Raw genomic sequence first — 18,058 nt, forward strand, 5'->3', positions numbered from 1 at the left:
CACTTATTACGTAATAATACGTGTAAGTATTTTAAATGCCATAAAGTAATTAAAGTGGTTTCAATTAAATTAAACAGCAATAACGTTATACTTAGGAATTTATTAAAAACTAAAATAAAAACATTTATTTGTTAAAAAATTTGTTATCTAAGAACGGACGATTAATAGCCTGTTAGACCGATTTTGTTGTCTTCTCTGACGTCTCCTTTGGCGTACCCTCTCAGCACGTCGAGCTTGTCTCCTCCGCCTGCGGTTTCTTCTCCTTCTACGTTGAGCTATATTCTGCCTTATCCGTCTTCTTCTAATTCTTCTCCGGCGAGCCGCATTCCTTCTTTGAGCTGGTGTGAGATTACCGGATGATGAAGGTGCCTGTGGGCTACCACTGGGCGTTAGACTCGGAGAAGTTGTTGTAGTTGGTGCTGTTGTTGAAGGTGGTGAATTTGTTGCAATTGGTGAAGTGGGCGAGGTTGGCGAGGTTGGCGAAGTGGGCGCAGTGGGCGAAGTTGGACTAGTTGGAGAAGTCGCTGGTTGAGCATTAGAAATGCTAACAAAGTAAAGCAGCACCGCCAACACGAATATATTCCAATACAATAGTTTCATTTTCGAACTTACAAAGGTGTACCATATTAAATAACTGAAAGGTAAAACTAATTTAAGATCTTCAACCGAATCATACTGTCTAATATATTATTACAATGTAGCTTTCAAAGAATAACAATTGTTTTTGATAGTTTATATATAACTTCCGGCCGTTGAAGTAATTTTTGAAATTCGTAACCATTATTTGTAAAGCTGGTTTTGTAGAAGAGCTTTTTATACCCTAAACAGAATATATTAAGTTTGTCACGAAGTTTGTAACTCCCTGAAGGAAACGTCGGAAGCCCTTTAAAATGTATATTTACATATATAAATGATCAGCATGACGAGCTATGTCGATTTAGCCAAGTCCGCCCGTCTGTTTATACGCCAAGAGAATAGCCTGAGTTATTAAGATATCGATTTAAAATTTTGTACATGAAGCTGAAAATTTTTTAGAATCTTGTTATACCCTTTTGTGCAATAAGAAATGCATCTGTGAAGGGTATTCTAGTTTCGGTGCCAACGAAGTTAGGGTTTTTTCTTTTTTTCTTTTTTTTTTTGTAATTAACTTGTGGTGAACTTTAGAGTTATTATAAATTGTGACATTAATACTAAAATACAAAAATAGCCGATATTACTTAGACCTAGACCGATTAATGGAATTCCATATTTATTAAAGCGTGTACTTGATATTGTATACATACTCCATACTCTTGTACTTATTACGGAACCGTTGAAGCAGTAAACGTAATTAAATTTAAATTGAGTTTATATACGCGAAGAGAACATCGAATTGTCCGCGGAGGTAGATCAAGTGGCCTAGGAAATGGTACTATTTTTGTATGTCAATTTTATTTGTTATTATAGTTATTATTTAATTTTGCTAAAATAAACAACTGTGTTTATAAAATATAGAGCATACCAATATTGACTCAAAGTGTTTAAACTTCCTATAATCACATTTTCATTTTATTGTACATAAATACTTACATATGTACTATACAAGCGTCAAACCGACTGACATCTAAAAAGCATATTAACTATTCATAATGTTTTATGCTCTTATCACATCTGTATTAAGTTTACTTTCTTGTTGATGTTGGGTGGTGGAACAAGTTGCTTTAGGTACGATTTTGAAAATCAATAATATTTAAATCAGCTTCACAATACACTTTCAGTCAAAAATATTTTCTCAGATTATACCTGAATACATGAATATAGGAATAGCAAAACTTAGCAGTTAATAGGGAGACAGAAACATCTCCTTCAAACATTTATTTATCGGTCTAATTAATGGAAAACGGTTCTTCTGAAATATGTTGACTATCAAGTTAAGTTTTGGAACATGTAGTTTAAAATCCGCCAATCTTCAATTATTTGGAATTCAGAAGTGAGCTTTGGCCGGCAGCGAATGCGTCGATAATAGTCTGGAAATCCAACTTCCTGGCTAATTTTGCCTCTAAGCACAGTGTAACTAGTCCTAAAATCCTGCCAATAAAACGAACGTTCACTACTTGAAACAGAAACGGGTAAAGTGCATAATATTCTCAAAGCGATGCAAATATTTGGGAAAAGTCTATGATCAAGACGGGTTTCAAAATATGCATCGTAAACGTGTTTGTGGTGAATTCTTTGTACAACTTATCAGACACATACACGGAATACTTTTTTGAAATTTTTTTTGCAGCTGCGTTGAGTTCATCTTTTTCATATCATGGAACTGCTATACTTGTAGAAATGAGAACGATTGCTTTTGAATTCAATTTCTGCTTTACCGCAATTTGCATGCACTTCATGTAGGTCGTTCCCTGAACAGTGTATATGAACTTTGCCACGAGGTTTGTAACACCCCAAGGAAACGTCGAAGCCCATAAAATATATTGAATTGAAGATCCAATATATATAAATGATCAATATAATGAGCTAAGTCGATTTAGCCATGTCCGTCTGTCTGTTCGTCCGTCCATCTGTCTGTCTGTATATATACGATATAGTGACTCAGTTTTTGAGATATCGATCTGAAAGTTAACACCTCACCTTTTGTCACCAAGAAACATCTCATTTGTCGATATCGGACCACTATAGCATATAGCTGCAATACAAAATTAACGATCAGAATCAAGTGCTTGCATGGAAAACTTTTTCATTTAACGAGATATCTTCACGAAATTTGGAACGGATCTTTATCCAAGGCAATAATGGCATCTCGGAAGAAATTATTCAGATAGAATCACTATAGCATATAACTGTCATACACCGTGAACGATCGGAATCAAGTTCTTCTAAGGAGTCTGTTGTATTTGTCAAGGGTATTATTGCTTCGGTGCAACCGAAGTTAACGTTTTTTCTTGTTTTTCCTTGCTAATGGTAAAACCGCCCTGCCATTCTCTAAATTAGCTGAAATAATTTTGCATTCATTATAAATTGCTTTCCACTGGTCGCGCAGAAATTGCAAATACACAAGAAGTGGTGGCATTGATCTCTTGAAGTACCAAGTTTCTTTGATTGAATGACTAAACGATTTTAAACCATATGAAAACCAAAAAAACGCACATATTCGTCCGATCTCTGCATTTCAAACGTGTGGCATCATCATTTAAGTAGCATCTGGGACTTGGGATCAAAGAAACGAGAATCGGGGGCAATTGTTACTTTTTTCCGTTTAAGCTGTGGCAAAGATGAGACCAAGAATTACAAAACAAAATTACGTCATCTAAATACCGGTGATGATATAGCTATAGCAGTTTTATACGTTTTGTTTACAATTTACTGGCCATTTGAACGTTTTTCTATATTGTCTCTTCTCATTCTATACTCTATGATTCTATAATATATACTATATATTTATTTTCTAATCTTATTGCTAGTACCTATGGATTGACTCTGCAATAACGGATAAATTAGCACTGGTAACTCTGCTGATATACTGCAACCATTCGCAATAGTTTTAATCATAACATTAGCAGCTGATCGTAGCTTTTGATTCTATTGTGGTCGATGTAAAAGATTTTGGAAGTCCGTAATAATAAATTACAAATGTCTCGTTTGATTTTGCGTTCCTTGCGTAGTTCAGTGGGAGGTTTACGCGGTAGCAATCGCTTATTTAATAGGTGAGTAAATCATTAAACTACAATGCTGAGAAACTATATTAAATTTAATAAATTCCAAGTTGCTTTCTTCCAACGAAAAATTTAACATCGTTTCAAAGTTATGGAGCGATTCCTACAAATAAGGCGCTGTTGGATAATAAATCCTCCGTTCCACTTTATCAATATCGCCGCAATATGTTTATACAGACACAAGACACACCTAACCCGGACAGTCTAAAATTTTTGCCCGGCACTGACGTACTAGGAAAAGGTAATACATACGACTTTCCCAGTGTATCCTCAGCGTATTGTAGTCCCTTAGGTAATTTTTTTATATTATTATGTAAACCAAATAATCATTATTCTGCATAATAGCGAAGCTTCTCTTTCGTATCGATGGGGTGCGTGCTGTATTCTTCGGTGCCGATTTCATAACAATATCTAAAGAAGAAGAAACGGATTGGGCTATTATTAAGCCAGAAGTTTTTGCTATAATAATGGACTTTTTTGCCAGCGGTCTACCAATACTGAACGAAGCTAAACCAAATTCAGATACGCAAATCGAAGATGACGACGACGATGTGGTTATGATGATTAAAGAACTTCTTGACAGTCGTATCAGACCCACTGTGCAAGAAGATGGTGGAGATATTATATATATGGGTTATGAAGATGGTGTAGTTAAGTTGAAGATGCAAGGTTCATGTTCTTCCTGTCCAAGCTCTATTGTTACACTTAAAAATGGGGTACAAAATATGTTGCAATTTTACATACCCGAAGTAGTATCAGTTGAGCAAGTTTCTGATAAAGTGGATAAGTTCGCAGAAAAAGAGTTTGAAAAATTCGACAGCAAAATCAAGTTGAAAGAACCTTCACCGACAAATGAAACCCAAGCTTAAAATACTAAATATTATTAGTTTAATGTTGTTAAATGTACCAAATTGTACGCAGTATAACGGGGTATATAATGTAGGTATATGCATATATATATAAGATGTTACGTTGATTTGAATGAATACAAATAATATGAACATGTATAGACGTACTATAACTATACATGAAATTATTCTAAAGGAAGTTTCATAATTAAAAGTTTTACCGTAGACCACAGCTCATAGTAGATGGTTCCCTTCAAACCGCACACCAAACACATAGCAAAACCTTCCTGACCGTCTATTCTGAGTGGGCCAGCATTTGCGCCGGTTCACCGAGATTTGAATTTGCCTGTTTTCGTTTGATATTGTCGGATGTGACCCATTTTTCATCACCAATAATGAAATTATTACCGATCAATAACATTGCAGATGGAAATTGGGTTGATGAGTCTTTTTTGCCTTAACGTTTATCATCCATACATCTTTGTTTTTTTTATACCAAGGCATATTTAAATGGTTCCCAACAGCCGACAATTTCTATTATTTTATCGGTTTTTTCTACAATTGACCTTCCATGGTGGTTATTTGACGTCAAAATTAAAGAAGTTTCTTTGCTTATGTCCATTTTGATGAATGCTTAAACAAGTTCTCATTAAGATGGATATGAACTAGTAGTCATTTTACTTTAAAGTTCATATAGCTTAAAAAGCTGATGTTTTTATTATTGACAAGTTTTGTAAAAAAAAGAAATATTGAATACATTCTGTATTCAAATATCCCTTTAAAAATTATCTAACATAGTGATGTATTTTTAGATAGTTAAAAATTGTAGAACTTTTGTTTAAGTTATTATATTCTAAGGTATTATCTTATGACAATTTAAATCTATGTTTTAAGGTAAAACAAATTTTTAGCTTGAAAGATCGGATAACAAGTTTACAATTTCAATTTTTTTTTTTAAACTTTTCCTTAATTTTAAGAGCTTTTCCTTTATTTTAAAATCAACTCTGCCCACAATAAAAACTTTTATGTTTTTGTAAATCAAAACACATATGTACATATATAAATTTTAAATTGTTTAAAAAGTTTTTTAGAATATTCAATTCCAGAAATTGAAAATTGTTACAAAATTTTCTTATTTCGCATGAATCACCCCGTCTGCAGACGCCATTTGCAAGCTGCATCAAAAAAATTTCCCGCACAACCGCCATCATATTCGCTGCTTCGTTCGGGTTTTCTTCATTCGTTTGTCACAGTTTGGTAATTGCTCGTTCAATTGCCATCACGTCGTTTTCGCTTATTCCTGCACATTTAAATTAGTTAAAATAAAATACAATAAAATAATAGTATTTTACCTTTATTGTATAACAGAAAATTTAACTAATGCTTCGAAAAACGTAAAATATTTACTTTTTTCGTAACAATAAGTGAAATACGCAGTAGACGAACAAAGCAGCAAAGTGAAGGGAAAAATTAGTGAAAAATCTGAATTTTCTTCGGGCTTCTCAAGTATTCAAAGGAAAAATATAACCATTGACTGCTGTAAGAACCGTAGCGATATCCGGCCAGACAAAAAACTAAAGCAGAATAATTTTTACATCCGCTTTAATTGATTGCGAAAAAGTTGGAATAGTTTTATTACAATAGAACTGTAATAAAGAACTTCGCATCGAAGCGGAAATTATAAATTGAACTATTTCAGTGAAATAGTGTTCAACTACAAAGTTAGGTAAGTCAACCATTCAAATTACTTGTATATAAGTAGGACTCAAATCGCATCCTATTTATTGTTTTTATTAAGTAAGCGCTTTCTCCCTTTGCCACGAAAAACGAGGCACTATTGATTTTCTCAACGACGGCAAGCGTACCTTTACGAAGTTGATACGTATAAAAAAATTGTATGTGTATGTACATAGTTGTAGTTAGATACATATGTACTTAAAGTCGACCCCCTTGCCATCTGACGAACGGCAACCATGTGGTTTTCTTTACGACTCCACTACAGCATGATTAGTAAAAAGAACAGAGTCATACAATGTATTATATCCAATATTTACATAATGAAAAATATACATACTCGTACACATGCCTATCAAAAAAATGTATTAACGTTTGAATTTTTATGTGTCAATAAAAGTTTTTGTCGACTGCGCTGATCCATGCTTCAAATTAAAAACTGACACAAGTAACCATGCCTACCTTTTTTAAAATGTCACTCGAACGTCACTAAATGTATATACTAAAAAATTCTAATTCTCATGTTTCGTTTCGTTCGTTTCTTTCAAATAATAGAAGCAACGTGGAAAATACGACTTTTATTCTAGAATAATAGAAGTCAATTAGTTGAAGAAAAAAGGACGTAAAAGATAAACCCACTTTTCGACGAAACTTTGCCAGAAAAGTAAATAAAATGTACGCAGGTGGCTATGCAGTGAATGGCGGCAGCCCACATGCTAACTCAAATGGTTTTTATAGTGGTGGTGGGGCAGGGGCTGGCCCACGTCCTGAACGTCCACATTATCAGCGAAACACCATGAATAATGGCAGCAATGCCGGTATGCCCTATGGCGGCGGATCGGGGTTATATGGTGGTGCCCAAAGCACCTACCGTGGCGGTAATAATTCTAATTCAATGATGACAAGTGGTGGCCCTAGCTTTTACGGGAACGGCGTTAGTAATCCAGGTGGTTTCCAAGCTCGTGGTAAAAATCCAAATTTCGTACCTCGTCATCAGAAACCCAATGGTGGTTACCAACCAAACAATGGCGGATATCATGGCGGTATTAATTTGGGATTATTGAGCAAAGAAGAGAGAGCTGAAATACAACGTGAAAAGGCAAAAAATCCTGGACGTAATTTACAAATACCACGCTGGGAGAACCTACAACCTTTCAAAAAAAATTTCTATGTACCACATCAAAACACACTGAACATGAGTGAACAACAAATCGTCGAATTGCGAAATGAATTAGAAATTACTGTATCCGGTAATGGTATTCCACATCCAGTGTCAACGTTTGAGGAGTGTTCGCTACCAGAGTATACTATAGAAGAAATGAAGCGTCAAGGCTTTACAAAGCCTACTGCTATTCAAGCACAAGGATGGCCGATTGCGCTTAGTGGCCGTGACTTGGTTGGCATCGCGCAAACGGGCTCTGGTAAAACTTTGGCATACATGTTGCCAGCAATGGTGCATATTGCGAATCAACCACCACTGCAACGTGGAGAAGGACCTATAGCTCTCGTTTTAGCACCAACACGTGAATTAGCCCAACAAATTCAATCCGTTGTACGTGATTACGGACACTTGTCTAAGCCAGAGATCCGCCATACCTGTATTTTTGGTGGCTCATCAAAAGTACCTCAAGCACGTGATTTAGAAAGAGGCGTGGAAGTCATTATTGCAACTCCGGGACGACTGATAGATTTCTTGGAAAATCGTAACACAAATTTGCAACGTTGCACCTATTTGGTATTGGATGAAGCCGATCGTATGCTTGATATGGGTTTCGAACCACAAATCCGTAAAATAATAGAACAAATTCGTCCTGATCGACAAGTAGTAATGTGGTCTGCAACTTGGCCCAAAGAAGTACAGGCACTTGCCGGAGATTTCCTAAAGGATTACATTTCCATCAATATTGGTTCAATGAACCTTTCGGCTAATCACAATATACGTCAAATGGTTGAAATATGTCAAGAAATGGAGAAACCTCAGCGCATTGTTAAATTACTGCAAGAAATTGCACCGACAACAAACAATGCTGCAAACAATAATAACAAGATAATTATTTTTGTCGAAACTAAAATCAAGGTAAGTGATGAAAAGAAAATTGTTTAATTATTTTTTTTTGTGTGTTTACAACAGAAATAAGAAAAAGTTAAAATCATATAATCAACATAAAAAATGCAATGATCGAACTACATTCTTTATATTTTTGTGAAATTAAAAGCTTTAGTTTTCTGAAAATAACAACATTTAATGGATAAAAGAATATGCAACCAATAATAATTGTATAAATTTCTAGGTCGAAGAAATCTTGCAAATTATCCGCAGCGAAGGTTATACTGCCACCTCTATACACGGCGACAAGTCGCAACCTGAACGCGATTCAGTGCTAAAAGATTTCCGCAATGGAAAATCGAATATTTTGATTGCCACTGATGTAGCGTCTCGTGGTCTAGATGTAGAGGATTTACAGTATGTTATCAATTATGATTACCCGAATTCTTCAGAAAATTACGTTCATCGCATTGGGCGAACTGGTCGTTGTCAGCAATTGGGAACTGCATACACATTCTTTACCCCGGACAATGGCAAGCAGGCGCGCGATTTGATTTCTGTATTGGAGGAGGCCGGTCAGGTGCCACCTCAAGAATTGTTGGATTTGGCACGCTCATCAGGTGGTAATGGTAATGGCCGCGGAAATAATAATCGTCGTTGGCAACAACAGCCAACTCATCAACAACGCAGCAATCCCTTAAATTATCAAGCAGGTAACAACGCTAACGGTGCATACGCTCCAAAACAGAATCACTATCAGCAACAAAACAACAGTATGTATCAGCCACATAACGGTGTTAGCAGTGGTGGCGCTGGTGGCAACTGGAATAATCGGTCCGGTGTGGTTAGTGGCGGCGCTGGTGGCCAATACAACAATCCCGATGGCGGTCGCACATATCGCCCACGTGCACCATTTAATGCAGGCGGTCCACGGCCTATGATGAGCTACATGCCGCCACATATGCAACAAAATAATGCTTACGTACCGCAACAGCAATATCGGCCACGTAGTCAACAATTCATTCCACAACAAAATGGTAATGTACCACGTTTTCAGCAATATCAAAAACGCGAATATAATCAACAACAACAACACTACGATAAACAGCAGAATGTAGCTGCTAATGGCAGCGCTGGTGGTGGTGGTGGTGTGGAGCATCAACCGCATAACGGTGTTATCAATGGTGCCACAATACAACAACAGCAACAGCAGCAACACCAACAGCAAGTAAATGTTGCTGCAAATATTGCAGCTGCAGTGGCTGCTGCCGGTGGTCAATTGGGCGGTGAGTATCCCAGCAATGTGTCGACACCACCGGCTGCAGCTTTGTATGCTGCACCAGCACAATCGCCTCCTACTGCAGCTGCCAATACTGCGGCTGCTTATATGTATGATGCTAGTGGTGTTTTGGCTGCTGCTGCTGCCGCCGCCGCTGCCAATCCTTATGGCGGTTTGCCACAATATTTTGCACACCCGCATCAGTTTGCCGCCGGTGTGGCACCAGCCACCACTGCTGACGTATTGCAACAACAACAACAGCAGCAGCAACAACAACAGCAACAGCAACAAAGAGCGTAAGTGCATCAGACGTATGAATTATAGCAGTGCACTTAGCAAGCATATAACATATACATACATTTCTTCAATTTTATCGACTTACTTACAAATATTTACTTATTGATACTACATAAAAAAAAACATTCATAAATAATAATAATCGATAAACGGTAACTGTTCAAGGTATACATTAAATATATAAAGCCGGTATGAGCCAAAGGGCACTTAAACGAGAGTTGAAAACAAAAACAAAAAAAGAAACACATTGTAAAGAACGAAACAATTGAAAATGGTAACGAATGTGTAGCGAAATAATACATATGACATTGTATGTATGTACGTCCCTACATGCATATAGACGTGTATTTGTAAACAAAAACTAACGGTAGTATTCCCGGTGAAACATACTTTTATTTTTCAAAATAATCTTAAAACGGCTTTAAGAAACATTACATTAACATTATTCTATTGTAAGGAATTATTATTGGAGTAGCCGGTGTAAACGGCTACGCCACAAAATTGGCTAATCTTGAATAATTACATATGACTTATAAGCAGTGAATAATTATCATCTTACATAGAAACCGTAAAATTTAATTTCACATAAATTTTAAAATATGAATTATTTTAATGCATATGAATTTTTTTTGTTTTGGTATAAGAATGTTAGAGAATTCTTAGTTATCAACATATGGAAAAAAAATGAATTGGCTTTTATACACCGCACTGTGGTGTAGCGGTAATAAATATTATTTTAAGCATTTGAAAATGTAGCTAATACTGCAAAGTGCATTTTTTGAATTCTCTGTATTATTTTGTAACTACGAAATTCCTAGTTCCGGTTTCTAAAAGAAAGAACATTACAAAGAAAAAAAATAGCGAGCAACTAAAAGAAATTAGTCAGTAACTATGAAACAACAATTTAAACGCTGAACTTTTTAAAACGGCATCAAATGAAATGAAATTAAATAAAAAATTTGCTGAGTTTCGTACGCAAATATGTGACCCTACAAAACTTTTTGTTCCCCCTAATAACACACTTTCAATTTAATCATAAAAATTTCTTCAAAAGAGATAAGAGAGATATTACGCAAATTATCTGCTATGCAACTCAATTCGTTTATAAGTTATTTGATGCATAAAATTGTATTGAACAAGAAATATCGCGTTGCATCGATTGAAGTACATACATATATATTGTTATCCTATTTTATAATGAATATTTTTTCAACAGTTTCTTATAACTGTTTTTCTAAAAATGAATTATACTAACTTTAGAATAGATTTCTCAGGTACAGCTCATTACGGTGGAAGATCATGATTGTATTAAAGCAAACAAGAGATAAAAGTAAAATTCTGCAGAATTACCAAGATGATATTTGCATGCAGCAGACACAAGTATCATTGAAAGTAACGCTGTAATTTCATTTTACTTCTACCCTTGCCACAAAATTATAATTAAATTTATTTCATAATTTTTTTTTTTTTTTTTTTTTTTTTTAATCGAACAAAAGACAACCTTTACTAATGAGAAACAATTTCCAATTAACTTCAAAATATTGAAGTACACGCATTAACGTTATATAATTAATATATCAAATGTAATTTTAATTTAACTTAATTATCCCTAAAAAACACATTGAATTGCAACAGCCAAATCTAGCCAGTTACATATTCATATACAAAAATTTTTAACCGTATAAAAAAGAATCATAAAATGCGCCGCATTCATCCATACAAACATAAAACAAGTTTACACTTGAATCAAAATAATTGCAAACATACTTGTACAAACGACGATCATGTAAATATGTATGTTTATGAGACAAACCAAAATCATAGTGAAGAATATTCGTATGTTAGAATAGCTGTTAAGCTGCAGAAAAGCTTTTCATTTTTTTTTTTTTGTAATAGCATGTTAGTGAACGCTGTTGAAAATATGTAGACTAACTACAAAGACGAGACTTCTTTTGGTTAACTCTAACATGGTCCGGGTTTAGTGTGGAGCAGTATTTTAATGACGCTTTGATTCATATGCAGTGTAGTAGAAGTAAACGTCAAATTATCGGGTACATATGTATATATTTCTTTTGTGGTAGTGTTTAAAAAAAAAAAATAATTCTACCCAACTGTTTTAGAACTTTTATTAAAATGTACATGAAAGCGTTTTCATCGCTAAAATCAAACAACAAATCTTCAAAATGCTTTGGATTTGAGATTATTGTTGTTAAAATTTTTCAAATTTAAGATTTTCTATATTTAACGTTGCATATTTTGTTTTATGAGTCACAATCTACCACACTCACTGCCAAACATTAACCCTAATTGAAAAGCCACTGCACACAACAAATAACATATATACACACATTTTATGAAAGTTATGCAAGTCACTTTTAACATGCGACAAGATTACTATTCCTTCACAATATAGTAATACATATGTACATTAATACATGCTTTTTTCTAAAGACACACTGAACGGAATACGTAACAAAAAAATACACGCAAACGCTTTATGGAAACATATGAAGAAATATTCTCTCATTTTCCAGCAGTAATACCTATAAATATATAAATATGGTTACTTCAACTTCAAGTAGATTTTATTTAAGCAATTGCAATAGTTTGAGCTTTTGAATACAATGTATTGCAAACAAGATGTTGGTATTGCTCTACATTTACTTCAAAGTCACTTCGAATTAAATATTTGTTCATAAAATTTTGAAAACGAATATTGGAGTACAAAAAGGCATATACAATTTGTCGCGAGTTCATTCACTTTGTGCTTTATTCTGCTGCTGCTCGTATTCCTACCGAAGTAACACGAAAGTCTGCAAGCGACTTTGTATTCGAATTTTAATATTGAGAAGAAATAAGAGTATTAAAATAAACTTTTAGTAAAACTGAACAAATGTAACTGCTAAAAGTTGTTAGTATCGAAGCCAAAGTCAAATTATACAAACAAACAAAAAAGAAACTGAAAGTGTGCAAAGCAGGATAGAAGTTAACAAATATAAATATTTTTTTAAATGCCATATATATATGTATGCTAAGTATATATACATATATACATATATATGTGTAAATGTGAGGAAATAAGCGAAAACATAAAACGTGAACGTTAATTTATAAGAAATAGTTTTGTATTTCACTTAAATAAAATGCAATTATTCGAATATTCCTAACCAAAAAGTCCCAAAAAAAAAACACATTTACAGTCATACATTAAGCATGTATGCACAAACACACATACATATATACGTATGTATATACTTAAGCAATTGCTAACGCAGTTAAGTAATTTGCAAATGAATTTCTCGTTGCTCAAAAGCATAGTGAAATGTATGTATGTAGTAATTAACTGGGACATTTGGTTAAACAACCAACCAAGTTCACACATTGTTTCTACCAACTTTGCTGTTGACACAAAAGCAAAATTAAGAAACAAAATCAACTGGAAAATGGCATTTTTCACAATTAATTATTATTTATATATTTTTTTTATAAATATAAAAGTTGTAACAAATGTAACTATGTACTAAACACAGAAGCAATCACATGGTTTTGTAGCAAAGCATAAGGCTTACTAAAACATACGAGTATAACTGTATGCATATGCAAATACATCATATGTGTATGGAACAATTTCGTTAGTTAAAGATGAAAAAGCGATAAACTCGTTTACGTGGCAAATAATTGCATTATATGTATGTAGGTACTAGTTACTTTTTGGGCAGGAACTTCAAACCAGAACCAAAAAAATTAAAAAACGGCCAAACAAACATATAGTTAGTACCTAAACCAAAACGCCAATCGCCGTTTATAAGCTTTCATGGCATAATTCACTTGTGACGAACGAAAGAGAATTTTTCATCGAATCGCATTAATTTGGATATTAGCAGTATTCAATGATGTTCAACTATGTTGTTGTACTCAACCTAAAGATCTCTTAGTTAAAACAGACTAGAATTGTTGAATTAAATAAACGTTTTTATTTTTCACTTTTTTTTTTATACATACATACATATGTAGCTTGTAATTCGAACACATAATTGGAAAATTAACATTGTTTATCGAAAAGAAAACAAAAGAATTATTTTTATACATAAAAAAAGGTGATTTTTTTGCTGTTGTTTTTGCAGTGAACAAAAAATACTTTGTTTAGCAGGGTAACTATGTAGGAATTGCCCGTCATACGGGTCGTAACAAAGAAACTAAATCGGGGGACAAAAAAAAACAAATCTTTTGAACCAAAAATATTGTTTCAAAAACAGTATTTATTAAATGCATTGGTTTTTGTTTTGTTTTGGCAGAGCCGCGTTATGGAAAAATGCTGCAATTATGGCAAAAACAAAAACAAAAATTGAATGTAACAACTGCAAAGCGACAACATAAAAATTAGCATACAAAAACCAACAACAAAATGTGATGTGATAGACTTAAAAAAAAACATATGATAACAAAACTATATTTATATGGATGATATGAGGCACATTCTATACTATATTTTTCTTTTTTTTTTATTATATATACATATATATATTATATACATGTGTACATATGTACGTTAAAAATAACAAATTACATGAACTCACAAACTCTACAAAACTAACGTTTATATGTACAAAAAAAATATATATATATACATATATATTGCATATTTTAAAGAATTTTCGTATTGCGCCAGTGCAGTTGTGCGAAACTGTAGCTGAACTAAATGAAACATTAAATAAGTTGCTAATTTTACAAACAAAAATGTTTCTCATTAAACGCATTAAATGATTTTCCCTACCTTACGTTTTGTGTGTGAAATATTTCACATGCAAACATAAATACAAATATTTTTTTTTTATTGAGCTGTAGGGTTCCCTCTTTGAAAATTTTGAAAAGCATTAGTGTTAGAACTGAATACTAAAACACAATTGGTTTTTGCACACTGTAAGTAATTTATTTATTTTGTTTTGAAAATATGCATACCAAAATAGTTAATGTAAAAAATGGAAATTTGTGAATTTTCGCCGAGCGAATGAATGGTTGTTGTGGGAGAAAGTGGTTTCTGCTTTAGTCCAAGTGAAGAAGAATTCGTTTACCGCAAATTTATTCATTTGAATTATTAAACTCGCAGATAATTGCGCTGTAAGAAATCAATATTTTTGAAATTATGTGCTACATTTTCTTTTGCATATTTAATTTTTTTAAACGTTAAAATATCATTGAACCTAAAATAAATTACAAACTGCAGAACATATAATTTTTTTTGTTTATAACTAGTTTTTTTATTCAATTTTTTTTTATATAATATTTTGTTGTAATTTTTTTTATAGATTTTTTCTTTTTAATTTTTTTGTTCTGTTCTGTTCTGTTAATACTTCTTTAATATATATATTTTTTTTATTACATATTTTTTTCTATAAATTTCTATTTATTTTCAATTTTTTCGTTTGTACATTTTGTACTGCCCATTATAGTTTTTAGCTCTCATTGAATCTCATTTCTCTTCAGGTAAACGAATTTTGTTCATTTCAAATTGTTGGCTTTTTTAAAATGCTATATATTTTCTTAGCATAAAATGAGAATTTATTTAGTTTTGAATTCCGCAAATTCAGAATAGCAATTCGCAATGTGCCCACCTAACTAAAATACATACATACATACATAAATCCAAACAAATTAAAATATATTAAGTTTACAAGTACAAAAATATCGTATGTAAAATATAAAAAATAACCAAACAACACAACAGCACAGAAATATTTGCCCATGCTAGACATAAACGTGCATATTTTTGAGCATAGCATTAAAAATATTTGCATACAAGTATGCAGCTTCAAAAGTCTGAAAAATTCAATTTTCTTATAAATAAAATATTAGTAATTATTTTTTTTTTTTTTTTTATATTAACTTGAATGACGAAAAAAGTTTCGTTCAAGTAACATAAAAAGTCGGTGCGAATGTATTTGTGCACACGAGACTGAAGTGTGTAAAGTGTTTACTGTTGTTCGTACCATTAAGATTTATTATATGTAACTTTTCGTCATATGTATACATATGTACATGAATATGTGCCACATATGTTTATGTATGTACATGAATTAGCCTTTTGCATTACATACGATATTTGTGCATACTGAAAAGAGGCCGACATAAATATGCAAAAAGGTACATTCAAACACTCGCAAAGATAATACGAATATATGGATGTATGTATCTCCGTAAATAACTTGTATTCGCAATACGCTTTTTTTATACATCAGTAAATACATATATAAAAAATAATTGGCAGAGTCATTGTGAATGATTGTATACAATTAATATTTAAATAAGCGCAAATCATTCTTTGAGTATGAAATTTGAATGTGAGTGAGCTCTGCTGCACAAATTCCATTTTTACAAAAAAAATAAATTACCATTTTTTATTTCAATGTTTATCGCATTTTTTTTTAAAGAGTAGTAGGTACCGTTGCGCGTTTGTGTCGCACTATTTGAAAAATATAATAATAATTGAAAATGTACGAAATTTAAAATGAAAATCACGCTATACTTTTTTTTTGTGTATTTTTAATATAATTTTGTATTTTTTTTTTTGTCTCTCTCAGAAATTGCAAATAGGCTTTTGCGGCATATGCCAATATATAAAAAATAAAAACTTTTAGTGGGTCTGTGAGACTACAATGTTACGCCCCGAAGTCAGCAATGTCAAGTACTTTTATTATTATTATTATTTTTTTTCATTTAAATTCATTCCAAATAGTATAATAAAAGAACACACAAACACACGTGCGTATTTATCTCCATGCAACCCACACATACACACAATAAGAGTTTGAATAAATTTGCATGCAGGTGTTTGTGAGAGAGCGAAATACGAAATGTGAATGATGAAATGATTCGATGTAGTAGATTCTTCAATAATCGGTGATCGATCGCGGTATGACATGAGTTGGTATTTAAAATGAAAAGCGTATTAAATTGTTACACTTTTTGCTCGACCATTTCTTTTTAGTGCTGCAATCAAGTTACCAAACAAAACGAAAGCAAATTATCTAATTGAATTGTATTGAATTGAATGTAATACATATAAAACATAAATACCGTACGTCGAAACATAAAGCAAGCTAAATTTGCTATTAAGCAGCCTATGCGCCGTCGACGACAAAATAATACATAATATATGGTACATACATATGTATGTATGTACAAGTAAAAGCAATTCGACAGAAAGTTAAGAACAACCAATTAACTGGGCCAGATATAAGATTTCTGTAAAGCCAAAATATGAAACTAATATTTTATTGTCATTCAAATAAAAATAATAAAGCAGGCATATAAAAACATTGTATGTATTTTTTATTGTTAAATTACAGCGACTAAATATGGGTGAAAAAAAAACACATTACATTAAACATGAATTGTAATCATATTTAAATATGATTTTTGATTGAAATTTGTTTTTGTAAAATTACTATTTTTATTTTCATTTCTAATATAATATATCCAGAAGAAAACACACGTCTTTTATTATTTATATTATATTATGTTTACCTTTATTATTATAATTTTTATACCCTAAACAGTTTATAAGTTTTCCACGAAGTGGCGCCGTCTTGTTGAAACCAAATGTCACCGAGATGACGAGCTTCAATTTCAGGCATCAAAAAGTCGGTTATTATGGCGCGATAACCGTCGCCATTTACGGTTACGTTCTCACCGGCATAATTTTTGAAGAAATATGGTCTATTATCTATGGTATGATTCCAACGGCGCGCAAACCACACCAAACCTTTTCACATATCCTATTCTCGCCAAGAAGCTGCTCATTTGTCGGAACCGATATCGGACGACTATAGAAAATAGCTGCCATATAGCAATTAAATTCTTGTCTGAAAAACTTTTATTTGATATCTTTTTTATTAGATATCTTCACGAAATTTGGTATTGTCCAAGGCAATCTTCTTCTGCTATCTTAAAAGAAAATCTGACACAAGATGTCTTTCATCCAAAAATAGATTAATCACATTTTTTTCTTGATATTTTTTTTGTTTTCTTTGTTCTTTATTTTTACCACGAAATTTTCTTACTCAAGATCTTCTATTTTCAATTGAATGGACTCATTTGTGCAATTAACATTTTTTTAAAATTCTCCAGAAAAACAACAAAATCTGTTTTTGATTTT

General features: G+C 32.6%; 2 protein-coding genes and 1 long non-coding RNA gene across 4 annotated transcripts; 2 read left to right on the forward strand and 1 right to left on the reverse strand.

The window, feature by feature from the left end:
- Positions 1 to 3,501: 3,501 nt before the first annotated feature.
- On the forward strand, positions 3,502 to 4,741 carry LOC106614427 (NFU1 iron-sulfur cluster scaffold homolog, mitochondrial). Of its 2 annotated transcripts, none has more exons than XM_036376163.2 (3): positions 3,502 to 3,689; positions 3,788 to 3,990; positions 4,044 to 4,741. In XM_036376163.2, exons 1-3 carry the CDS (start codon positions 3,616 to 3,618, stop codon positions 4,565 to 4,567), a joined length of 801 nt encoding a protein of 266 aa, XP_036232056.1. In that variant the 5' UTR covers positions 3,502 to 3,615; the 3' UTR covers positions 4,568 to 4,741. The 2 variants fall into 2 exon arrangements, with proteins under 2 accessions (XP_036232056.1, XP_069966151.1); XM_070110050.1 differs by having other exon boundaries at positions 3,513 to 3,689; positions 3,749 to 3,990.
- Positions 4,742 to 5,596: 855 nt separating this feature from the next.
- On the reverse strand, positions 5,597 to 6,009 carry LOC118683471 (uncharacterized). The gene is made up of 2 exons (XR_004979290.2): positions 5,899 to 6,009; positions 5,597 to 5,846 (listed from the first exon to the last, which is right to left on the reverse strand). It is a non-coding gene; the product is annotated as an uncharacterized lncRNA (long non-coding RNA).
- Positions 6,010 to 6,131: 122 nt separating this feature from the next.
- mahe (maheshvara) lies at positions 6,132 to 17,219 on the forward strand. Its single transcript, XM_014230139.3, has 3 exons — positions 6,132 to 6,272; positions 6,836 to 8,357; positions 8,572 to 17,219. The coding sequence occupies exons 2-3, from the start codon at positions 6,954 to 6,956 to the stop codon at positions 9,904 to 9,906; spliced, it is 2,739 nt and encodes a 912-aa protein (XP_014085614.2). The 5' UTR covers positions 6,132 to 6,272; positions 6,836 to 6,953; the 3' UTR covers positions 9,907 to 17,219.
- The last annotated feature ends 839 nt before the right edge of the window (positions 17,220 to 18,058 follow it).

This window comes from Bactrocera oleae, chromosome 5, assembly GCF_042242935.1.
Source record: "Bactrocera oleae isolate idBacOlea1 chromosome 5, idBacOlea1, whole genome shotgun sequence".
Lineage (NCBI taxonomy): Eukaryota > Metazoa > Arthropoda > Insecta > Diptera > Tephritidae > Bactrocera > Bactrocera oleae.

Excerpts from the sequence above, each read along its gene's own strand:
- LOC106614427 (XM_070110050.1), top strand. The coding sequence starts at position 3,616 with ATGTCTCGTTTGATTTTGCGTTCCTTGCGTAGTTCAGTGGGAGGTTTA. Across the intron at positions 3,690-3,748 it reads AGCAATCGCTTATTTAATAG|TTGCTTTCTTCCAACGAAAA; the intron begins GTGAGTAAATCA and ends ATAAATTCCAAG. Across the intron at positions 3,991-4,043 it reads AGCGTATTGTAGTCCCTTAG|CGAAGCTTCTCTTTCGTATC; the intron begins GTAATTTTTTTA and ends TCTGCATAATAG.
- mahe (XM_014230139.3), top strand. The coding sequence starts at position 6,954 with ATGTACGCAGGTGGCTATGCAGTGAATGGCGGCAGCCCACATGCTAAC. Across the intron at positions 8,358-8,571 it reads TTGTCGAAACTAAAATCAAG|GTCGAAGAAATCTTGCAAAT; the intron begins GTAAGTGATGAA and ends ATAAATTTCTAG.